Consider the following 26,439-nt stretch of genomic DNA (forward strand, 5'->3'; position numbering starts at 1 on the left):
TAACCCACATCTTCACCTGCCTTGCTCTCCTCCACCAGCCCTCTAAAACAGGTCTTAATGAAGTTACAATGACAAAATGACATAGTCCAATAGTCATTTTCAGTCCTTATCATTGGAATCTCACTGGCAACTGACATCAACTACTTCAGCATTCCTGAAGTCCCTTTTCTCCTGTTGGCTTCTGCAACACTACTTTCTCTTACTTAGCTGAAATTAGACTTAGGAAGAGGAGACCACAAAAGAGACAGAACAACAGTCTCTGCCTCAATGTTAATAATATTCAATGGGGCTGCATATTCTACCCTCTCGGCAATTTACACAAACTCTTTGAGTAGTATCATTTACATTCAGATTTTAACTGACAAATATGATAATTACTCCAAAAGCTGTATGTCTATTCAAGGTTATATAAGATATTCAACTGCTACTGGACCTCTAAACCAGTAAAGTCCCTCAGATATCTTAATGTCAGTATGGTCAAAATAATAGTTACCAGTTTCATTTTTATAAGTACTGTTCTCCCACTGGTACTTCCTATCCTAACGACTGGAATGGATACTATCTATACACCCAAGCCAGAGAAATCTGGGCATTATATTCTACCCCTCATTTCTTTCACCTCTTTCATCTATGACTCTATAGAACATAGAAGAAATAAGCAAGAAAGGACAGATTTTACACCCCATTTCAATCATTTATCAGTAGTGTGATCTCAGAAAGTTTCTTAACCTCCTCAAAATCTAATTTTCTCAATAGTAAAATAAGAATAAAAATAGTACTAACCCATGACTGTTTATGGGGACAGAGTAAGAAAATTTATGTAAAGCTCTTAGTACAGTACTTCTCATAGAGTAAGCATTCATAAACAGTAGCCATTTTCAGTATCATTCCTAACAGTCTTGCCTACAAATCTCTCATTAATTCAAAAGATTCTTACAGAACATAGAGCTGACCACTTTATCTACCACTTAAAAATTTTCAAACTCCCGACTACCAGGTCTTACAGAGACCTTAAAGCAGATACAGGTAGGGTGTATGTGGGCAGAGTATGGACTCTACCTATCTAGTTTTGTCTTCTACAATTTCCTACCCTTCTCCTGAGCCCTAAACTCCTACAATATCAACTATTAATTACATCCAATGTAAAGGTACTTCCATACTTCTGCATATACTATTTCCTTAACAAATGTCTTTTCTTCCTAAAACCCTCACCAAGTGTGCTCAATCAACTCCTACACATTCATCTTTTATAATATGACTTAAATATTGTCCTTTCTCTATTAAGTATTCCTATATAGAACAACGTAAAAGTTTTTTACCCTCTTTTATAAATTACCACTATATATTTTTGTGTCTATTTATTTATATGTCTAATTCATCCATTAAACTCTGACCTCTTTTAGGCCAAAGATCATATACTAATTTACCCTTAATTTTCAATTATGTCATAACGCCTATTCCAGTGTCAATATTGCCATATCAAAAAAAAAAAAAGTAAAAAAAATCTTGTTTACTAAAATAATAAATAAGTAATTATTGGAGGGAGCTGAATGAAATGACTGAAATTGAATGAATATGCTGAAGAATTTATATATTATCTTATAATAAGTGGGAAGTCCATGAAATTTTTGGAACAAGGAACAGATGATGACAGAGGACAGTACCATAAAGAATGGAAATGGAGGGCAGCCCTGGTGGCGCAGCGGTTTAGCGCCGCCTGCAGCCCAGGGTGTGATCCTGGAGTCCCGGGATCGAGTCCCATGTCAGGCTCCCTGCATGGAGCCTGCTTCTCCCTCTGCCTGTGTCTCTGCCTCTCTCTCTCTCTCTCTCTCTCTGCATCTCTATGAATAAATAAAATCTTAAAAAAAAAAAAAAAGAATGGATAGAGAAACCAATGGCAGGAAATCTATTTAGGAAATTAATGTAATAAGTAATTCAAGGGAAGAAATATGGGCCCAGAGGGTAGAAATAATAAGGACAAATTGGAGATGAGTTATCAAAAGAAAGAACTGATACCCTTTGACTATCTGGTTAAAAAACGAGGACAAAAAGGCAAAATATAAAAATGACACTCCACATATTCAAGCCTCATAAAACAAGAGAACATTGGTAACACTGAGAGGAAAAGTCTAGAGGGATATAGTCTAAAAGGATGTTAGTATTGAAAGTAACACAGCTACAATTTTGAACATAATGAGAATAGATCTAACTCAGAAGTAAGATTTGATTTCTTATTTCACAATCTCATTATTCCCATATTTCCCTCTTCTACTTTTTTCTTCCTTTGTATTCAGGTCTGTTAGCTAGAGGAAAAACTTACTAGTTTCAAGCCCTTCAGTGGAGTTTCCCTCTGTCTCTGCCCAGTTCCCTGCCCATCCTCTCCCCCTTTCTCTTAAATAAATAAATAAATAAACAAACAAATAAATAAATCTTTATAAAAATTTTAGAGGGCTTCATCAGTTCCCTGAAGGTACTCTATCAATCCTTTGATACTCAAGTCATTTTCATTTGGAGAGCCTTTTATATTGTCATCTCTATGGATCTTTTCTATTGTTAATTAGACTAATTTAATTCTACTATATTCCTTTTTTTCAATGGCTTTTTACAATTTTAGTAGTTCTCCAAAGTCCCTTTTCGTCTTCATAAAAGCCTTAAAATCTCTTCTTTCTTTCTTCTTTTTGCCAGACTTGCAATCAATCTGCATTATGTTTTCATTGAAATGTTGGATAATGATGTATGGAGGTTGGAATGCAAACTGGTATTAGATGGGGAGGAATGTTTGTATGGGGACTAACATTAGTCTGTTAATAAGTGAACATTTATTTTCCTGTTAGTACAATTTTTGCTTCTCTAACTCAACCTTATAACTATGAGGACTCACATAAGGAATGCTCATATAATGAGAAGAATTCCTATCTTCTAACACACAAATAACCACGTCACTAATTCTAGTACCCTGCTTCTTTGGGGAAACAGTTTGAACTTCCATTTTAATTAATTAATTGATTGATTTTAACTCCTTAATATAATTACTTTCCAAGGCAAACAAGCTTGGTGAGTTTCCTGTTTTGTTGCTTATTACAGAGATTAAGGATAACTTATACTCTTTATTTGAAAGCACAAATTCTGGGAGTAGGACACCTAATTCTAGATAGGGATTCCTAGCCCACCACAGCTCAGGTAGCAGAGCACATTATACTCTTCTGTAGTTCAATTACCAGATTATTTTGTAAATAAAGTTTTACGGAAATAAAGCCACATCCATTTGTTTATACTGTGTTCTCTCTGGCTGCCTTCACACTACAATGACAAAATTCAATAGCTGTCATTAGAGGTCATATGACCCATAAGCCTAAAATATCCTATCTGGCCCTTCAAGTTTGTGATCTTTGGTCTATAATATGGGAAATTTCCTGTTTCTTCTTCTAACCCGTTTACTGAAACAAATATTCTTAGATGACCAACTATGTATTTCATTCTAAGATAGGTACCAAGTGAACTAATGTTAGGAATGGTTTCTGCTGGGGATCCCTGGGTAGCTCAGCAGTTTAGCGCCTGCCTTTGGCCAAGGCCATGATCCTAGAGTCCCGGGATCGAGTCCCACATCAGGCTCCCTGCATGGAGCCTGCTTCTCCCTCTGCCTGTGTCTCTGCCTGTGTCTCTCATGAATAAATAAATAAAATCTTAAAAAAAAAAAAGAAAAAAAGGAATGGTTTCTGCTGCCAAGAAGATCTAATTGAAGAAGCAACACTAAGGTACATAATTAAGTTACAGTGTGCAAAATAAACTGAAAAAGTAAAAACATCAAGAGTGACCAGCCAGGAGGTGGCTAAAATAATTGAAGAGATGAGATTACAATACAGGATGATTATATAAGATACATTTTTTTAAATGAATAAAACTTAATGAGAAACTTTACAAAAAAGAATATACAAAAATTCATGATATGTAGAAAGATGGAATACAGTGTTATAGTCGAAAAAGTAAGGAAGGTAAAAGGTAGTTTTGCATGTCTTGTATAAATGATTGGTTGTTGTTTTTTTTTTAAATTAATTAATTAATTTATTTATGATAGTCATACAGAGAGAGAGAGAGAGAGGCAGAGACACAGGCAGAGGGAGAAGCAGGCTCCATGCACCGAGAGCCCGACGTGGGATTCGATCCTGGGTCTCCAGGATCGCGCCCTGGGCCAAAGGCAGGCGCCAAACCGCTGCGCCACCCAGGGATCCCCTAAATGATTGGTTGTTAAGAGTTATTTAGCTCAAAGTTCTACTTTTAGAAATCTAGATAAAGATTGAAAATCTTCTACTTTTTGAAATCTAGATAAAGATTTAAAATCTTTAAAGATAAAGATTGAAAACCTGCAACTGTATTCTTATTTACTATAAAATGGCCAACGGATTATCTGTTAAATAAATGAACATAAGACTTTTGCAGAAAAAATGTCGTAAGGAAAAATATCAGAACAATTTCACAATTTGGCACCAGTTAAGTATTTAATACCAGAAGAGATGATGACCAAGCTTTTCTGATCAGTAATTCAGGAAAAGTCTATCACTAATAATAGCTACGATACACAATTCTGATCTGTATTACAGATGTAGCAGAAAAATAAATACAAAAAAAAAAAAGAAAAAAAAGAAAAATAAATACACTCAATTTTTTTTTTTTTTTAGTTCTAATAATGCTGGATGCTTACATCAATGTTGACAGGTTCTATTGTGTTTATATGCACATTTGGAGCTGATGAGGACCGGTCTCGTTGTCCAAACTGATTTCGATGATCTTCATCTGCTGGTCGGAAAGGCTGTGGAATTGGAATGGATTTTGAAGGAGACGGACTGGTCAGAATTGGGGGCCTGGAAAAATCAAGTCATTGAAAGATAAGATTCAGGGCAACTTTATATAGATAATAACATTTAAAAAAGGATGATATAAAGATTTCCTTATAAAACATTAAAAACCCAGGAGTAACTGCGCTTAACAAACACTTAGTTTTTTAAGCGTTCCAAAAAATCTTTATAGTGTCAATCTCTCATATTCAAAAATGTTTACCATGTCCAATAATTAAGCAACACAAGACAATCATATATTAAGCATTAAAGTAAATCTTTTTAAAAATTGCTTTTTGAGGGACGCCTGGGTGGCTCAGCAGTTGAGTGTCTGCCTTCGGCTTAGGTCGTGATCCCAGAGTCCCGGGATCAAGTCCTGCATCAGGCACCCTGCAGGGAGCCTGCTTCTCCCTCTGCCTATGTCTCTGCCTCTCTGTGTGTCTCTCATGAATAAATAAATAAATAAAAATTTAAAAAATATATATTGCTTTTTGATAAGATCATCAAAAGGTGACAGAATGATCTATTTTGGTACTGTAGATAAATAACAGATTCTATGATGTCTCGCTGCACTGAAATGAACCGAGAACTCACAGAATACAATAAAGTTCTGCGAAAAGATTGTAAACCTCTGTGAGGAGTCTAATGCCCTCAGAAAGGATATCCAAGGGAAGTGCGAAGGGAGTATCACGTAATAGAGGAAGTATGGTTGTCTTGGTGAGCTCCATCAAGACCAATGAATGACACAGTGCTAACAGCCTCTCTAAAGAGACAGGTTATCATTCTACTCCATTTTATGCAAACTCTGTAATAATCTGTATTATTTAGTGGCTATTAAGACATACCCAGAAAGACAATTGTGGAGGGCATAAAAAGACATTTTGGGAGGGGACAGAGTTTAGAAAGGAATGGGAAGTAAATATAGTACAAAAAGGAATAGATGGAGGTTTGAAGAGCCAAAGAAGCCAAATAGTGACAAAAGGCTTTTTTTTTTTTTTTCTAAAGGTTCTGCATAAAGCATGTTAACAAAATCTGAACCAGACCGGTTTATAGTTTTACTCTTTGAAGCATGCTCTAAACGGTAGGGAAAGAAATTTTGAGCTCATTTGTTCATATTAATGGAGTGCACTTAGAACTGAAATAAAAACAATACTATGTACTTTAAAAACTTAGTATCATACAATGAGAATTACAGGCTAAAACGGATGGACCTGGCCTTTAGAAAAATTACCACACTCCACTCGTTCTTTTTATTCTATTAATTATTGAAAAAATTTTAGTTTGTGAAAGACCTATCTTTATTTTTGCTTTAGGCAGCCAATATATGCCTTTTGCTAAGGGATTCTGGGAACAGGTAAAAGAATGAAAAAATTACAAAAAAATATTGTTTTAAAGATTTTATTTATTCATGAGAGAAACAGAGAAGGGGGGGGCAGAGACACAGAAAGAGGGAGAAGCAGGCTCCATGCAGGAAGCCCGATGTGGGACTTGATCCTGGGTCTCCAGGATCACGCCCTGGGCTGAAGACAGGTTGTAAACCACTGAGCCACCTGGGCTGCCTGACAAAATTGGTTTTTAAAAAAAGTTTTGGAAAATACATCTACTTTTAAAAAACTATAGGCTGATTTAAAGTCTCAAGTCAATAGCGTGATTTGAGTTAGGACTTAGAAGTGGAAAAAGCTTGAATTAACTAGTTGTATAGGGCAGTCTAATAAACATAATCGGTCTAGTACAGGCATAAGAGAGAGCAAGTCATTTTTGAAAGTTACTGAATTGGACTATGATTGCAAAATGTAGTTTATAACAAAGCAGAACGTATATATTCAAAGGGCATTGGTCTAGAAGGAGGAAAAACAAAAACTGGGATTTGATATGATAAATTTTATTACCTAAAGAAATGAATGGATATTTAAGAAGTGAGGTTACACAAAATCAGAAAGACTGTATTTGGCAGTTGGTATCTACCATTACCCAGTAGAAGGCATCTGTTGGCCCATAAAGTCAATTTACCTAGACTTGACAGCAAGTATGTAACTTTGGAGAAAACTTTAAGTAATTATATCCTGGTGTCATAAAACATCTGAGTAATGTCCTAATCCCATGCTTAACAAAAGCAATCTTGAGATCCCTGGGTGGCGCAGCGGTTTGGCGCCTGCCTTTGGCCCAGGGCGCGATCCTGGAGACCCGGGATCGAATCCCACATCAGGCTCCCGGTGCATGGAGCCTGCTTCTCCCTCTGCCTGTGTCTCTGCCTCTCTCTCTCTCTCTGTGACTATCATAAAAAAAAAAAAAAAAAAGCAATCTTTAGCTTATAATTTGGTTTCTCATAAATATCTTCTACAAGTAGACTGAGTGCTGGCCCATTCAACATAAGAACTTTGGTCTACAATAACAGCTCTATTTCTCTTGGAAATTAATTACCTGGAGTTCTGATTCACTCTTTTCTAATTCTGGTCACTGTAAATTAGTGTATCTCTAATAACTCTCATCATTTCTAGGGATTGATAAAATTCAGTTTCCATACTGGGATGTATTTACCTGGACCAAGGCAGTTTATACCCTGTGAAGTATGTTGGGAGCCAGCAAACTGGGTTTCTCCTGATGATACCTCTACTTATCTTGCTGCAAACCTCTTTAAAACAGTATTAGATTAAAAATAAAAAGAATTTTACCTCTAATACCCTTTGGCAAATTACTAGTTAGTTTAGATATAATTTTTAACCTAGAATACTAAAAGGTTTTTTTTTTTTTAATTTATTCATGAGAGACACACAGAGAGAGGCAGAGACATAGGCAGAGAAAGAAATAGGCTCTCTGCAGGGAGCCTGATGTGGGACTTGATCCCAGGACCATAGGATCACGCCCTGGGCCAAAGGCACATGCTCAATCATTGAGACATCCAGGTGCCTCTAGAATATTAAAAGTTTTTTTAAAGAATATTGAGTTTGAAGCAAAGTGACTACTTCTGTTCAGCAGTATGGAAATTTTAAAATGTTGACTTTTCAGACATTCATACATTCCACAGCATTTTTAAAAAGCAGAAAAGGAGGTACCTCTAACTTTTGTTTGAAAATTAGTCAATGTATCACTTCCCCAATATGTCTTGGTTACATTCATTATTATATGCATTTCATGACCACTGTAATTGTCATAAGGACTATTAACAAAATGCAAAGAAATAGCAGTATAGAATAAGACTGGCTTCCATCTTTTCATAGGCACATATAGACACATGACATAAAAGCATAAGGAAAACAAAAGTTTGAACATCTTTCTTAACATTTGCTCAAGACCAGAATGTATACTTCAGTTTAGTTATAAATAAAATACTCATGGCATAGGCAAATGGTTTTGCAATTTTAAGACAGCATCCCTTCAGTGGAAGGTAACTGTCCTGGATCATTACCATTATAAACCTTCAGAGAGACCAAGTTAATTTCATTGTGGTGTTCTGTAACTCTGCTCACAGAATTGGGACCTGCCATTAGAAAGGCATCATGGTCTACAGAACCTGTCAGGAGTAAATGCCATAGCCAAAAGATTAATTAAAAATCAAAACAAACAATTACAAGACTTTGAGCGCCTGCCTAAGAACGACCTAGGTGCATAAAACTAACTAACAATAAAGACAGCAGGAATAAAAGGATTCCACCAGAGCAGGTAACTATTACAACCTGACCACTGCAGCCCCCACCCCAAATTTAATGGTTCCATTTTCTAGTGTTCCAAAGTAGATAAAAACAGCTAGTCCTTAATACAAATCTTTTCTAGATTTTGTAGCCTATGAGACCTCTAGAAAGGTTGGTTTTGTAAAATTCGACGTCTTGGAATTATCCATTTTTTTTTCCTGTCTCTAGGTGGAAAAGATAACATTACATTGTGAAAAGAGGAAGGAAGTAGAGTTCAAACTGACAATAAATATTTCTGTTCTTAACTAATTATCTCTGGAATATTATAGAATAGAATGCCATGTGAGGACATTTTTTTTTTTAAACCACATGCTTCCAAATACAGCTTAATTTATTCTGCCTCAAATCCAAAAGGGAAAGAGTATGTAGACCTATGTAAGAAGTTCTCCAAAACACTAATATCTGTTAAACTCATCATCTTTTTTTCCCTACTATGAAGCTTGAATATATGATGCCTTTGGATCATCTTTAAAGACAGTTTTCTCCTTTATCCTCCACAACTAATTAACACTATAAATATTTTCTTTACACTTTATATATATATATACCCATCCCTCCTCCACACTGCTACCATCCCAGTTCAAGTCTTTATTGCCTCTCATGGTCTTCACTATGAACAGCATCTGAATTGGCCTTCTTCACTCTAGATATTTGTCCATTAATCTATCTGTATATCACCGGTGAGTGCTTCTTTCTTCAAAACCATTTTCACCAGATTAGTCCTCTGCTCAAAAACTTTTACTCCCCCCACCTCTATTAAGTCTAAATTCCAACTTGAAACCCAACACTTTTCATAATCTGGTCTCATACGTGCTACGTCTCAACTTAGATTAGCCTCTATTCACTCACCACCTGTCAACTCTACCATTCCATTCCCTCTGTTTATGCTATTTCTCCCCTACCATCCCATCATTCATCACCATGCTTTTTATTCCCTGGGCTCATTAAAATTCTGAATTCTTGAAGGTCCAGTTCAAATCTTCATTAAATGTTATTAACTACTCTCATTATTCCCCGTCTATAGTAAACATGATACTATTTATGTCCTCACATTGTTTAAAATACCATGTCAGAATTTGCAAACTAATTATACACTATTTTTAAAATGTTTGCCATTGTCTCATGGGTTAATGCTACTTTTCTAAATAGGAATCATAAACTTTTATATTTGATATTACCTAATACAGTGATGAGCACAAGCCAGGGACTCTAAATGATATTACTTGACTTTTTTTAAGACTGGTCCAGAAGCAGTCTATGTTAGTTTTAATCTTAGGTATCTTACCAAATGGATGTACGTATTTGCCTATGGGATAAGTTACCCGAAGAAAAATCCTTAATTCAATAATCCAAGTGTTGGAAAGGTTTATAATTAACCAACAAATCCAAAAGAAACCAGCTCAAATAGCACTGTCATTGAACAGCAGGAGTCAAATCATACCCAGGAGAATCGGAGGGGGGAGCAGAAGGGGATGATCCAGATGTAAGGGCAGTCTCTGCTATGGAGGCCTCCTCCTGTGGTATTGGGTGGTGTTCAAAGAACTTGGAGACAAACAGCAAACTGTGAGGCAAAAACAAAAACAAAACAAAACAAACCTAACTTGTGCAAAACCCAGAAGCTGCATACACCAGAATACATATAGAGTTAAAAGAAATATTTGAGATCAAATTCCACTTTCAGAAATGATTGTTAAATTCAATTAGTTGTATTTTTGCCTAAAGGCTTATTTTTTTAAAATTACATTGTACTTTTAGAGGCAAGCTCATAATCTAAAACTAATTCTCTATACAGCAAATTTCTACATATTAGAGGGGGTAAATCATGCTTTATGGTTACGGAATTAGAAGAAAATTTATCTACCATCTCAGTTAGATGACATCATTATAATATACTTCATAGAGTTAAATTCTCTTTGCTCAAGTGATCAAGAAAAGTTTTAAGACCTTAATAGCAGCAGCAGCAGCAGCAACAACAACAAAAGATTACAAAAGACTCAGTCTTAACTCTTAGAGAAACTCTGGCATAAAGCAAATAGAAATTTTAGAAAGAGATACATTGGGCACAAAGATTTAATATCTTACTTTTAAATAAACTGGGCAGGGAAGGTTGAAGGAGAGAGAAAGAGAGAGAGAGAACATATATAATTTATAAAATAGTGACAGAACCAGAATCCCTGATCTGTGATCCAAAAATATAATGGTTAACTTAATTAAAATCACACCCATTCTCCTCCCAAAACCATCTAAAAATGATGTCTATGGGCAAGGGATCTTTATTAATTAAAAGAGGATATAAGGCATAAATGAAATATATAGCTGAATCAGAATTACAGTTTGGGAGAGTAGTACTGGCTATACTACACAGTATTCTCTAGCCATCCTTTCTAAATTCTCTGTAATTCTACTGGACAGAAAATTCCCAGACCCTAAGATATGCTAGTTTTACATCAAGAAAAGTAAAATGTAGACAGAAAGGAGATTTTTTTTTTTTTGATTACTTACTCAAGTTGGTCATAATTAACACACATCAGTGGAACCTCTGTACTACAACGCTGGTGAAATTTATAACCACATGTTTGACAGCGAAAACCCTGGAAAAGCAGCTTTCGACAAAAGTCACAAAATGCTAAGGTGAAAAAAGTTTTCCGTACCTGCAAAGTATAAAACATCATAGAGAATTTCAAAAACTTGCAAGAATCTTTTTAGAAATCAACTTATTTACTCTCCTGCTTAAAATAACAAATCTTTAATTATGTTCATATCACAAGAACCGTTTTACACACTAAGATACTAATATGAAAACCAGGGGGTTCAAGACAATAGACTATATGTTTTTATATCCCACCTAATATACGATTAAAAAAGAAGTAAAAAAGATGGGAAGTTAATAAAAAACTGGAAACTATTTTCAAGCTTGATTCCATGAAAGTTAAAGAGATGATAAACAGAAGGAGGGAATAGGAGTGAGCGGAAGGTAAGGGCACACTTTAACAACTGCACAAGGAAAGGAGTTAAGAAATGCTTACTGGTATTGACAGAACAAGAAACAATGGTATATTATTTAAAGTTACAAAGGTATCCAATACAGGAACCTGCCCAAAAAACAAACCAACAACAACAAAAAAAGCCCCAAAAATCACCTGAAGGAGGGGAAGGAGGAAGAAGAAAGATTGTAATGCTACAAATGAGCTAATTTCCTTTGGTAACAGAAGTTACCAAATGGTAAATGGTAACAGCAGTTGATAAAGCAAGGAACTGTACCTTAAAGTTACTATTTGGTAATAATGAGATAATCACCAAAGAGCTTTAAAACAGAAATTAATTAGGATAAGGGACAGGAAAATCAATAAGAACACCTTTTACGAATTATCAGTTTGTTAGAGGATGCAAACATCTAAATTTGTGGACATTCCTCTACAAGAAACTTAAAAGGCACCATGGAAGAACCCTAGGTCAGAAGGCAAATGATCTACTCAGGGGTTACACTGGGGAAAAAAAAAAACATAAACATGTTAGGGAGGCTCCATCGTGGTAACTACTGAAGCCAGAAATTATTTTTAGAGTATTTGTTTTGAATAAGCAGAAAACATAAGAAAAATACCAAAATGTTAACAGTGGCTATTTCAGAGTGGTTAGGGCACAGGTGACTCTATTTTGTCCTTTGTCTTTGCTGTGTATATTCTCAATTCACTTCTGTTTCCCAGACAGTTTAAATCATGAACAATAGTAAGAAATACACGCTATATTATGACCGAGAACATACCTATATTCATTTAACAGTACCCCGACTATAATGTACACCAGGACTTTCTATTATATGCCATTGCTCTCATGATTCGTTAGGTTGATTTCAATGGCCACAACTTACCAAACTCTTTACAATAAACATGCATTTAACAGGATAAAAAGTTATTTAAAAATAATGTCTCATCAAGAAAATGGTATCTTGGCACATCATGCTTTCTAGCTTTTTGAGAACATTCAGGTAATTTTTATTTTTTATTTTTTTTTTTTTTTTTATTTTTTTTTTTTATTCAGGTAATTTTTAAAAGTGGCTCTTGTTTTCTTCACCTTTTGGTTTATGTATCACTTTCTAGAGGACATAAAAGCCAAATTCCTTGTTTTTTAGCTTTGTGGCTTTTCCGTTTGTCTTTGGACATACAAGATAGTAGAGTAATTTAACATTTATGTGGCCGGTATTTGCCAAAGCAAGCGTTTTTTACATTTCTCAGAGAATCTCAGAAAATAGAGCACAGAAAAATACAAAACATGTTCACAAGAATCAGCATTTATCATCACTTGATTCTCTTTGCTAACTAACCCTTTCTCACTCACCTAATAATCTGCTGAGTTTCATGAAGCTCTAATTTCTCTTTTCATTCATCTACTCACTTGCAGTCTTTCTTCCTGCTACCCACTTCTAAAACTCTACGTACCAGACTGTGTATGTAAAGGAGGAAAAAAACAAAACAAAGAAACAAACAAACAAACAAACAAAAAAACCCCAGACAGTGCAGGAGGGGAAGAGAGAAGAAAACAGAGGAGTGGAAATGAGGAGAAGCAAATGTAGGAATGCATTTGAGAATAAATTGTGACATATAATTGTTTCTGGGAATATATCTTTGTCAATACAAGTGAGTACAGGAAGGTATACTTTCTTATTTTTCTGCTTTTCCTGCTGCCTTCACCCTGCCAGTTCCCAGGGACTCCTAGAATGTAGGCAAATATCTAAGGAACTGCTTTTAATAATGGACTCTAGGAAACTGGGAGACATAAGCAGCATTTCTGAAGTAGCCAGCAAAACCCAGCACAGAGAAAGAAGTTCTCTCCCTTTCTTAAGCAGGACACATGCATTTACTCTTGCCTCTACATGACACTCAGAGCAACTGTTCTAAGACACAAATCCAATCACGTCTCTCCTGCTTACAATTAATTTCCAATTTTTTAAAGAGAAGTCCAAATCTTTAACAAGCCTTACAAGGACTTCTAGGAGCTGGATTCTTCTTATTCTAACGATAATTCTTGCTACACTATAACAATCTCTTCTACAACTTTATACCATCCCCCCTGACCTTTCAAAACTGAAAAGTAGTCCGCACTTTCTGTTTCCTCTGTTGAGTACTCTTCTCTTCACTCCATCTGCTATTCCCTCATCCATCAGGCCTTAGCTTAGAGAGTTCTTCCTTTGGGAAAACTTCCTGACTCCTCCAAGCTCAGGTTAGGAGTTTCTACTCTGTGCATAAACTGTACTTTATACATATACAGTAATTAAGAGTGTTTATGAAATGTTCTTATCAAAACATCTGTCTCTCTACTCTAAGGCAGGGATATTGTTTTTCTTATTCATTGTTATGGTCCCAGATCAGACACAGTGTTGGCAAATGGAAAGTTCTTAATAAATATTTACTGGCAGGTCTCCAACTGTGTTGTGAGGATTTCCATACTCTGGAACTAGGCTGCAGCTTGTTTTCATTATCCTCTTGTGGCAAGGACCTTCCTGAGGCACTACTCTAACACCATTTTATGGTTAACAACTTAGGTTTTCTTACCTCCTTTAACTACTTTTTAGCCAAGAAAAATAGTAATCTTCATGAAATGTAAGCTCTACCATTTTTGGATTTCTAAAAACTTAAAATTATCTTCAGATTTATCCACTTGAAATTCTACAAATTAAAAAAATCTATAATAATGAACTTGCTGGGTCATTATTTCAAAACTATCTGCTACATAGTAAATCTGATTGACAACACTCACTGAAAAGATGCCTTACTGAAGCACAAATTATTCACCATTATTCACCACTAATGGAGCACTGAAAGCACAAACCCCCAAGGAAATCAGCTCATTATTCATCTGCTTTAGGAGTCCAGCTGTACTGATCACCAAAACACACGGGAGAGCACCTGATGCCAAAAGGGTAGCAATAACTATCCATCTAGAAAAAATAAACTATGCTCAAAATTCCATATATGATAGAAAGTAAGAAATGCATTCCTGTCTTCTAGATCATTCTACTCCTGGCTTCTGCAGGTTCTCAAGCTCTGGGCACTATACTCTCATCACTAAGGTAAAGATGACCCTTGTTCCAGTTATCATGCTGGTGACACTTAGCCTAGGCTAGGTTCCAGCAAATGCAAAAACCAGATGAAGGGAGAGGTCCTCATGGAGAGTTATTTCACTTCCATTAACTCATCCTTCAGAAACACTTACACAAGTGTATTATGATGAATGCAAGATTCTGTTTAGTCCTTCGTACAAGAGAGATTTTTAAAAAAAACTTAGATGTCTATATTAGTAGAGGATGGTTAAATATATTGAATTTATGTTCTTATGGACTATTATGCAATCTCTGTAAATATGAAACCAGGTATACTGACGTGGAAAAATGTCCATGATACACTGTTCATTTTTTTCTTTTTTTAAAGATGAAGACTATCACACAGAACAGGAATGTTCTTTTTTAGTTTAAGGAAAGAAATGGAAATTAAAGGAAGGGAGGAAAAAAGAGAATGGAGAGAGCTCTTGGCTCCCGGGTATAAGCAAGCACACATTTGTATAAGTAGAAGGAGTTTGGAAGACTACACTTGATATACTTTTATACTATTCAGATTCTCTTTTCAGTTCCTTTTATTGAAAAACATATATTGTTTTTTTCAAATTAAGAAGAAAATAAAACTCTTTATTTAAATATAAGCTTTTTAAAGAACAGAATGGATTTTCAACTTAGGTAAAATACCAACCCCAAAATTATTCATCCATATTTCATATTCCCTAAGTAAAAATTCATGTGCAAGAACTTGTACATTTTTGACATTTGGAAAAAATGTAAAAGTACATACAAAGTTGTGTGTGGTAAGTGGAACATTTTCCAACACTTCTACATGCAATTCCTCTCCAGTGAGCCAGGAAATATCAGTGTCCCAGCCAATTGGTTTCTTCTCTCTGAAAAGTGTAGACACAGCCTTTCTTGGTTATCACACCTAAAAATCTTCATATACCTCATGCTGAAGACATGAAAATTGGTTATTGAGGGGCTAGTAATGGTGAGGGAGGTTTGGCTCCCTAGTCTTCCATCGTTAGAAATTTAAATGGCAATAAATTAATTTTTAAGTTTACCCCAAATAAATGTATCACTCTTGGACAAACAGCAGGGTAAAGAGATGTACTCTTTTCTTCAAGCCAGCTCCAGAAAAGACCTACAACAGCAGAAAATTGATTGTTCCTAAGGTCCCCCCTCCAAAAAAAAAAAAAAAAAAAAAGAATCACAGCTACGGATTTATCTATCCATTAAAAAAAAAAAAAAAAAAAAAAAAGAGTACTCAAGGGACAATATCCAAAAGGATATTTTTTTAAAAACAAGATTCAAAATTTGGGGGGTCCTGGCACAATTTTAGATACTTCTCTGAAAGAAAAATAGCTTAAAATATTAATTTTGATAAGCCTTTTGTGAAACTATGAGTTTATATTAAAAATATGGGCGTGGGGGAAGAGTCCATTATTCAAATAAGCCACATTTTAAATGGTTCAAAAATTGTAAGAATCTCAGACTCCAAATAGTCATTTCATCGGAATAACACTATCATCACACAAAATACCTAATGTTAACTCCTCAAAAGGCCTACAAGGTTTTCTTTAGGCTAACTTAATATATTTTTCTAAAGTTAAATTTCAATACCTTGGGTTTGGGTAAAGATGCTACAGAAAACCCAAAGTTTAAGGTCTGAGGGTTTTTTTTCCTTTTTAAACAAAATTTCACATCACATACAAACCATACCCATCCTGAATTCTGTAAACAGCACAGCACTCTGGGATTAGACCTCTCATCATCAGAGCTTTCTTTAGACTGTCCCGGACTGTAACTCCACATCTTGCGGGTACCTATGGTATCATATATATATATATACACATATATATATATATATAATATGAGATAAAGGGAATAAATTATATATTTTTCCACAACATTTAAAAAAGGTCAATACTTTACAATACCTTTAAAATGTCATATGATCACCCTGTCAGATAATAACATCATTTGTAAAGCTAACTTGATACTAAAGGAAAATTATGACTGAAATATCTATTATTCACCAACTTAAAGCAAAATTGATTTTGCTTATTAAAATTATGAAATATTTTAACATATAAAAAGACAACCGGTTCCTATATACCCACCATTAAGAATTAACATGTCAACATTTAAAGCAAAATCAATTTAAAAATTTTTTAGAATTTGAATATAGTTGACACACATCGTATCAGTTTCAGGTATATAACATGATACAACTTCTCTATACAATACTCTATGCTCACAAGTATAGCTAGTATCTGTCACCATATAACACTATAATATCACTGATTACACTCCCTTTGCCTTTCATCCTTACGACTTATTAAACTTATTAATTCCAAAACTGGAAGCCCACGTCTACTACTTCCCTTCATCCATTTTGCCTATCCCTCTATTCTCTTCCCTTCTGGGGAATAGAATATCCCTAGTTTGATATCTGTAGCTGTAGGTCGGATTCTGTTTGTTTTTCTATTTTTATTTTTCTGAGGAAGTTCCATACTGTTTTCCAGTGACTGTGCCAATTTGTAGTCTCATCAATAGCATATGGTAACTCTTTTTTCTCTACATTCTACATCCTCGCTGACACTTCTTTTTGATTTTAGCGATTCTGACCAGTGTAAGGTGTTATCTCGTTTTTTTTTTTAATAGGTTTTATTTTTAAGTAATCTCTGCACCCAATGTGGGGCTCAAAGTTACAATCCCAAGATCAAGAGTTGCATACCCAGGGCACCTGGGTGGCTCAGTGGTTGAGCATTTACTTTCAGCTCAGGTCATGATCCTAGGGTCCTGGGACCGAGCCTCACACTGGGCTCCCCACGGGGAGTCCTGTTTCTCCCTCTGCCTGTGTCTCTGCCTCTCTGTGTCTCCCATGAATAAATGAATTTTAAAAATCTTTAAAAAAAAAAAAAAAGTCACATACTCTACTGACTGAGCCAGCCAGGCAACCCTCACTGTGGTTTTGATTTGCATTTTCCTAACGATTAGCAATGTTGAACATCTTTTCCTGTGTCTGTTGGCCATCTGTAGGTCTACTTTGGAAAAATATCTATTCAGGTCCTCTGCCTAATTTTTAATTAGATTATTTGGAATTTTTGGTGTTGAGCTGTATGTTCTTTATGTATTGTGAATATTAACCCCTTATCAGACATATCATTTGCAAATATCTTCTCTTACTTCAGTAGGTTGCCTTGTTCCTTTTGTTGTGTAAAAGCCTTTTATTTTGGTATAGTCCCAATAATTTTTGCTTTTGTTTTTCTTGAGGAGGAAGAACTAGATCAGCTAAGGAGATATCAAATATGTTTGATGAAATGATGATATGAAAACTATGTTTTCTTCTAGGAGTTTTATGGTTTCAGGCATTATATTTAGGTCTTCAATCCATTTTGAATTTATTTTTGTATATGGTATAAGAAAGTGGTCCAGTTTCATTGTTTTGCATATAGCTGTTCAGTTTTCCCAACACCATTTATTAAAGAGACTATCTTTTCCCCATTGTTCATTCTTGCATCCTTCGTCATAGGTTAATTTACCATATAAACATGGGCTTATAGCTAGGCTCTCTATTCTGTTCCATTGATCTATATGTCTATTTTTTTTTAAAGATTTCATTTATTTATTCATGAGAGACATGGAGAGAGAGAGAGAGAGAGAGAGAGAGAGAGAGAGAGAGAGAGGCAGAGACACAGGCAGAGGGAGAAGCAGACTCTATGCAGGGAGCCCGATGTGGGATTCAATCCCGGGTCTCCAGGATCACACCCTGGGCTGAAGGCGGCGCTAAACCACTAAGCCACCGGGGATGCCCTACGTGTCTATTTTTGTGCCAGTACTACATACATGGTATGATTACTACAGCTTTACAGTACATCTTGAATTCTAGAATTTGGTATCTTCAGCTTTGTTCTTCCTTCTCAAGATTCCTTTAGCTATTTGGGGGTCTTCCGTGGTTTCATACAAATTTTAGGATTATTTGTTCCACTTCTGTGTAAAATGTTGTTTGTATTTTGATAGGCTCTGCTACTTATATTTTGTTTTTTTTTAAATTAATTTTTATTGGTGTTCAATTTACCAACATACAGAAAAACACCCAGTGCTCATCCCGTCAAGTTTCCGCCTCAGTGCCCGTCTGCTACTTATATTTTGCATACTTTATGCAAAAACTTCTTGATTAGCAACCCTATCTTTACTTATTTTTTAAAAGATTTTATTTATTTATGATAGTCACAGAGAAAGAGAGAGAGAGGCAGAGACACAGGCAGAGGGAGAAGCAGGCTCCATGCAGGGAGCCCGACGTGGGACTCGATCCCAGGTCTCCAAGATTGCACCCTGGGCCAAAGGCAGGCGCCAAACCACTGTGCCATCCAGGGATCCCAGCAACCCTATCTTTAGTTTTAAACCCTATTCCATGTAACCAGAGGAATCTTTCTAAAAAAGGTATTTTTAACTTGTGTGTGTGTGTCAAAGACTTCTGAGAATTTGGAGTGCCTGGGAGGGCTCAGTCAGTTAAGCTTCTGACTCTTTTGATTCAGGTCATGATCTCAAGGTCATAAGATTGAGCCCTGAACATTGGGCTCCACACTGGGCATGGAGCCTGCTTAAGAGTCTCTCCTGACATGATACTCTATGTGGAAAACCCAAAAGACTCTACCCTAAAATTGCTAGAACTTGCACAGGAATTCAGCAAAGTGGCAGGATATAAAGCCAATGCCCAGAAGTTAGCTGCATTTCTATACACTAACAATGAGATGGAAGAAAAAGAAAATAAGCAATCAATCCCATTTACAATTGCACCAAAACCCATTAGATACCTGGGAATAAACCTAACCAAAGAGGCAAATGAATTGTACTGAAAACTATAGGACACTTAGAAATAGAGGACTGCACAAAGAAATAGAAAAACGTTCCATGCTCATGGACGTCTGGGTGGCTCAGTGGTTGAGTGTCTGTCTGCCTTTGGCTCAGGGCGTGATCCCGGAATCCCAGGATCAAGTCCCACAGCAGGCTCCCTGCATGAAGCCTGCTTCTTCTTCTGCCTGTGTCTCTGCTTCTCCTTCTGTGTGTGTCTCTTATGAATAAATAAATAAAATCTTTCAAAAAAGGTAATTTCATTTAAATAAAAAAATTTAAAAAGATTCTCTCTCCTCCCTCTGCCCCTCCCCCACCTAAAAAAAGACTTCTGAGATTCTGGTCTTAGATGCTCTGACACATAAAATTTCAGGGGTTCATAGAACCTGAAGCTCATGTATGGACTGTTGAGAAGCCCACTGAATTCAGATTTAGAACTTCATTCTAAAATGTAATTTTAGGGGATCCCCGGGTGGCTCAGCAGTTTAACGCCTGCCTTCAGCCCAGGGTGTGATCCTGGAGTTCCAGGATCGAGTCCCACATCAGGCTCCCTGCATGGAGCCTGCTTCCTCCTCTGCCTATGTCTCTGCCTCTCTCTCTCTCTCTCATGAATAAATAAAATCTTTAAAAAAATGTAATTTTATATTTCATTAGTCTGCTCCAATTTTTCATAATTTATGGGGCAAAATTCAAGTTCCTACAATTTTCCAGTTCTTATGGGGGAAATTTTAAATACCATAACAAGGCATATAAGGTTACAAGTGAACCATGGCTATCTACTACCCCTTAGTTCCTTTGGTAATTTCCCTTATGCAATCCTGTCATGTATCTTCTAGTTACGCTTAATCCCAAAGTGTATATATATTTCATCAGCAAGCAAAAATATGCCTTTCCACTCTTAGCAATAAGGGAAAGTGATAAGTCTTTCATTTCACTACTGTAGGCTGATTTTTTGTTAACTATTTGCTAATTGATAGAGCCAGTTCAATAGGCTGACAGACTAATGGAACAGAATAAAAAGACAAAAACAGACTCTAATACATAAAGGAAATTAGAATAAAATTAAGGCAGCATCTGAAATAGGTTAAAGATGTCCATACTGAGACAACTGGAACCAATCTAGTTAAAAAGTTCATCCGTATTTCATACTGTAGACTAGGGAAAACTCCAAATAAGTAAAAAATTTAAATGTTGAAAAAGGAAGGAAGAGACAAACCATAAAATACTGGAAGAAAACATGGCAAAATCCTTTATAACCTCTAGCTGAGAAGGCCTTTATAACTATAATGCAAAATCTGCCATAAAAGAAAAAAATGTTAAGTTCAACTGCATAAAACTAAAAATCTTTTAGATGGCAAAACAAATTATAAGCAGTCTAAAGACATATACAAACTATGAAAAATATATTTGTAACTTATGAGCAAAGTCAAAAAACAAAAGCAAACTGATAAAAAATATCTGCAACTCCTATAACATGCATGTAATCTTCCTAATATATAAAGAGCTAAAAATATGAGATAAATACCAACAACCCAATAGAAAAATGGGAAAGGACATGAAAGTTCAAACATGAAAAGATGTTCAGTATCACTAGGAGTAAAGTAAACTTAAACTTGCCAAAATATTTTTTTTAATTATCAGACTGGCAAAAATCCAAAAGCTTGACAACATGTTCTATCATATTAGGCTATGGTAAACAGGCATCTCATATATTGCAGGTAGCAATGCAAAATTAAGCAAGACCTATAAAGCAAAAAAAATTTTTTTTAAAGATTTATTCATGAGAAAGACACACACACACACACACACACACACAGAGGCAGAGACATAGGCAGAGGAAGAAGCAGGCTTCCCACAGGGAGACTGATGCGGAACTTGATCCTGGATCCCAGGACTACGCCCTAAGCCAGCCAAAGGCAGATGCTCAACTGCAGAGCCACCCAGGCATCCCTCAAAATTTCAAAGTATCTATTATCAAAATTACATATATAAATTTCCTTTTGATCCAGGCAAGCACACTTTTTGGTATAACTATAGTATTCTGATAAACATCTATACACTGAAATCTATAGCTATAAAAAAAAATAATACTTAAAATTTCTCTGTATATGGCAACGGAGCATTTCCAGGGTCTATGTAAATATTAAAAACAAAATACAGAATGATATGTATAGTATGATGGCTTGTGTGTACAAAGAGAAGTGGAAAAATAAGAATACATCTTTGTATTTGCTTGTAGCTACATTAAAAAGCAACCGCAAAGGGACGCCTGGGTGGCTCAGCTGTTGAGTGTCTGCCTTCGGCTCAGGCGCGATCCAGACAGGAGTACCAGGATCGAGTCCCACATCAGGCTCCCGCATTGAGCCTGCTTCTCTCTCTGCCTGTGTCTCTGCCTCTCTCTCTCCATGTCTCTCATGAATAAATAAATTCTTTAAAGAAAAACAAAAACCCATAACATCCCAGAAAATACACATATACCTCCCAAATAAAAATAGTTACCTAAAAGTTTCAGGGGAAACTGGATGTATAGAATATAGAAACAGGGGAGGGCACAAGATTTCTTTATATAATTACCACATGAAAGAATTATATGATCGAAAATGGGAGGAGTGATTTGTCTCATATTTAAAAGCTAACAGGACTGAAAAGATACTTTCAAAAGAATCAGGTTTATGCATGGAATTCTTCAAATTCCAAAATTAAATGTCCTTGATTAGGCTATCAAAGGAGAAATAATTTTTTTCTACAAAAATTTTTAAAACAAGCATCCCATCTTAATAAAGAGCTAGAGTCAATGTAACTGCCTGAATATTTTTGCAAAGGATAATTTAGACCAGAACAAAATGTATTAGTCTAAACTTTCACATATTAGTTTTTATTTTATTTTATTTATTTATTTTTATTTATGATAGGCACACAGTGAGAGAGAGAGAGAGGCAGAGACATAGGCAGAGGGAGAAACAGGCTCCATGCACTGGGAGCCCGATGTAGGATTCGATCCAAGATCACACCCTGGGCCAAAGGCAGGCGCTAAACCGCTGCGCCACCCAGGGATCCCCACATATTAGTTTTTAAAGTGAATATAAACCATCTTTTATCAATGGGTTCATGATGGCTCACTACACTACTCTTCTTTTGTGTACACTTAAAAATTTCCATAATAAAATGTCTTCTTAAAACTTAAAAGACCTTCCTAAAGTAATGGCCATCAAATTGTAACATATTATTTGAGCTAGCAGATTAATTTGGTAGTTTAAATTCTTTGCAATGCAGTCTTCACTATATACTTTAAATAAACTGCATGATACCCTGAGATCTCCTTGCATAAACTGGCACAAAATATACATGCCAATGTATGGGTTTTGAATATAAATCTAAATTTGTGGCTTCCTGATTTTATGATAATGTATCCTGATGTCAAGTCCTTTTTCAGGACTGTTACAATGATTAGGTTTTGAAGGAAAAACTTTATGTAATCTGCTTACAACATGGTCTTACTAAAGTAAAAAGAGGCTGACTACGCTACAAAAACTTCATAATGTAAAAGCAATTTTAGAATTAAGCATGTCTTTAGGTCAAGATAGACAGATATACAGATATAGGTGTTTTTTAAAGTAGGTCTCACGCCCAGTGTGGAGCCCAACTCAGGGCTTGAACTCATGACCCTGAGATCGAGACCTGAGCTGAGATCGAGAGTCAGACACTTAACTGACTGAGCCACCCAAACATCCTGGTCAAATTGTATTTAACAAAGAACCAGTGGTCACAGGACTTACAAACATCCTAAGTTTTTACCAGTAAAATGCTATAAAAGTAAATCAAATCAAAGATCAAAACTAAAGTTAATCAGTTACTTCATTAATTAGTACTGCACAGGGAGGTACTTAACTAGTAACAGAAAAAGAAGTCCTTTCACTGTTGGTGAAAGCTAACAGAATTTACCAGGATTCAAGAATGTCCTAGGTTCCACAGCCACATAATATTATTAAAATCAAACTGTAACTGAAATATCAATATAATCTAATACCGCTCTCTACAGTATTTTGCTTCACAAACCGTGAGAGGATGTGAGTGCATTTTCACAAACTGTAAACCACTATGCCATGGGTACTATTATTCCTTCTGTCTACAAAGAAATAGAACCTAACACCCACCCCACCCTCTTTCCTCACTTGTGTAGATCTTAGGTTTCTGCTTTTGCTAAAAATAGAGGGATGGGTATTCTGTGGGGGTACTACCACTTACTCCTATCTAGTGATGACCCTTGACTCAATCTATTTCATTAAAACTACTTATTTGTGCTATTAATAAAGTTAAAAGTTTTGCTGTTTTTTCCTTTTCATTTTTCTTAAAGTGTTTTTATGTGTTCTTCATGTTTCCTCCCAAACTGGCGAAAGCAAGAACATAGCTTCTCCTTATCCCTTCCATTCCACAAATATTTCCTGCTTTAATTACAGCACAATGAAGGAATGCTTTTGAAACATCCAGTGTCTGCCTTCAGCCCAGGTCATTATCCTAGGGTCCTGGGATCGAGTCCAGCTTCAGCTTCTGGTTCCCTGATCAGGCTTCTGGTTCCCTGATCAACGGGGAGTCTGCTTTTCCCTTTGCCCCTCCCCCTGCTCATGCTTTGCTCTTTCTCTGAAATAAATAAAATCTTTAAACACCACCCCCAAAGACTCAGCCCTTCTAAAATATTTACAGACCACCTACTAAATGTTAATCACTGATAAGCTGCTCTCAGAACTTCCATTCCACAGATGCTAAAATTAACTTAGTAGCTTTAGATATTTTCCAGATTCCTTGTTCTTTTACAACCTTTGAATCAAATCTGCCTATCCCGTGCCCCAGGAATCTACTTCCACTTTTACAACTTAGAAATACCTTGTTACTTGTATACAAAGAATCCTGTATAAGATGTTCGTATTTTAGGCTTTAGTAATAACAAAAAAAAATTAAACATAATCTACATGTCCATCATAGGGAAATGGATAAACTGTGGTATATTCAGAAGCTGGAAGTCTCCATAGTAGTTAAATTCGAAGAATAAGACCTATATGTATCAACATATACATATGTATACCTTGAAATTATAATTTTAAATCTAAAAGGCAAGGTACTGAATATTGTATATAGTATCATACTATCACAAATTTAAAAAATACTTATAGATACATATATTTAGTAAAGTATAAAATTTTGGAATTAATGTACCCTACATTTATCAGAGTGGCTGATAAACAGTGGGAAACAGTAGGAAACAGTGGAACAGCGGATGTTCAGGAGAGTAATGGGACGGGTAAAGGGAACCACATTTGGGGCAGCCTGGGTGGCTCAGCGGTTTAGCGTCACCTTCAGCTCAGGGCATGATCCTGGAGACCTGGGATCGAGTCCCGTGTCAGGCTCCTTGCATGGAGCCTGTTTCTCCTTCTGCCTGTGTCTCTGCCTCTCTCCCTCTCTGATCTCTTATGAATAAATAAATAAAATCTTTAAAAAAAAAAAAAGGGAACCACATTTGCGTATGTGTGTAGTATAAAGGAAAAATGACAAAAATTCCTATTTGTTCATTGGAAGTGACTAAACAAACAGATTTTAATATACTGTCCATTATAATTTTCTATATAAACACATTTTCTAAATAAAAAGGTTTTAAAAAACCTTATGAACATTCTTTTCTAAATGCTAAATTGGTGACTCAAAGTCATCAATTAAATACCTTGCTTTGCAAAATGATCTAAAATTTTCAAGCATGGTTTTTTGTTTAGTACTGGTTTTTTAGAGTCATAAAAAAACACTTCTAGGGGCTAGCTACTATCATATTCCTAGAATTATAATGCTTTCATTTAGTCTACCTTACTTTTACTTTCTAATCTCAGCCTTATTCGTCTTCTACAATTCTCTTTTTGTAACTAAAACACATTAAGTTTTATTCCTATAATCTCTACTCTTTCTCCTTCTGAAATATATATAGTCTTAGGACTTGTACCTTTTGCCATCTCTAGAAGAAATAATCCTAGCCATTTACATCCCATTTCTATTATTAGAGCAGTGCTCATCAGTTCTTATAATTTTTCTTATCTCAGACCTATGGTATTTTATTTTTGTCTATGCATGCCATAGAAAACTATTTATATAAAAGGAAATTCTTTCTCCAAAACAGATATACGAAAGCCAATAAGCACATGAAAAGATGCTTGATATCGTCAGCCTATCAGGGAAATGCAAATCAAAGCCATAATGAAACACCACTTCAAACACACTAGGATGGCTGTAATCAAAAAGACAATAAATACGCTGGTGAGGAGATGGAAAAACTAAAACCCTCACACAGTACTGATGAGAAAGTAAAATGCTACAGCTGTTTTGGAATACATTCTGGCTGTTCCTCAAAAGATTACTAGAGACATTTATCCAATAAAAAACGAAAACATATGTCCACACAAAAAAACTTGTACATGGAATGCTCATAACAGCATTATTCACAATAGCCAAAAAGTGGAAACAACACTCAGGATGGATAAATACAATGGAGTATATATATACAAACAATACGATATGAGTCAACCATAAAATAAGGCATGAAGGACTGAATCACACTGTAACATGGAAGAACACTGGAAACTCACTAAATCAAAGAAGCCAGTCACAAAAGACCACACACTCCAAGATTCCATTTATATGGTATGTCCAGGAATAGGCAAATCTATAGAGATAAAAGGAAGTAAGTAGTTGCCTAGGGCTGGGAAGGTTGGGGAGAAATGGTAAGTGACTACTAATGCATATAGGGTTTCTTTTTTGGAATGCTGAGAAAGTTTTTTTTTTTTTTAAGATTTTATTTATTTATTCATGAGAGAGAGGGGGGGAGGGAGGGAGGGAGAGAGAGAGAGAGAGGCAGAGACACAGGCAGAGACACAGACAAGGAGCCTGACGTGGGACTTGATCCCGGGCCTCTGGGATCAGGCCCTGGGCTGAAGGCGGCGCTAAACCACTGAGCCACCCGGGCTGCCCT

At 35.8% G+C, this 26,439-nt stretch overlaps 1 protein-coding gene across 7 annotated transcripts in view; it reads right to left on the reverse strand.

Moving 5' to 3' along the window:
- Window positions 1–26,439, reverse strand: part of BRAF (B-Raf proto-oncogene, serine/threonine kinase) — a 185,789-nt gene that overhangs the window by 56,675 nt on the left and 102,675 nt on the right. For all 7 annotated transcript variants that reach the window (XM_041751552.1, XM_041751548.1, XM_041751547.1 and 4 more), the window contains exons 4-8: window positions 16,296–16,399; window positions 15,361–15,463; window positions 11,024–11,172; window positions 9,963–10,082; window positions 4,700–4,859 (exon numbers count right to left, since the gene is read on the reverse strand). In XM_041751552.1, the coding sequence (XP_041607486.1) occupies window positions 4,700–4,859; window positions 9,963–10,082; window positions 11,024–11,172; window positions 15,361–15,463; window positions 16,296–16,399 (636 nt within the window). The remainder of the gene's footprint in view (window positions 1–4,699; window positions 4,860–9,962; window positions 10,083–11,023; window positions 11,173–15,360; window positions 15,464–16,295; window positions 16,400–26,439) is intronic.

Source organism: Vulpes lagopus, chromosome 4 (genome assembly GCF_018345385.1).
Source record: "Vulpes lagopus strain Blue_001 chromosome 4, ASM1834538v1, whole genome shotgun sequence".
Taxonomy (NCBI): Eukaryota; Metazoa; Chordata; class Mammalia; order Carnivora; family Canidae; genus Vulpes; species Vulpes lagopus.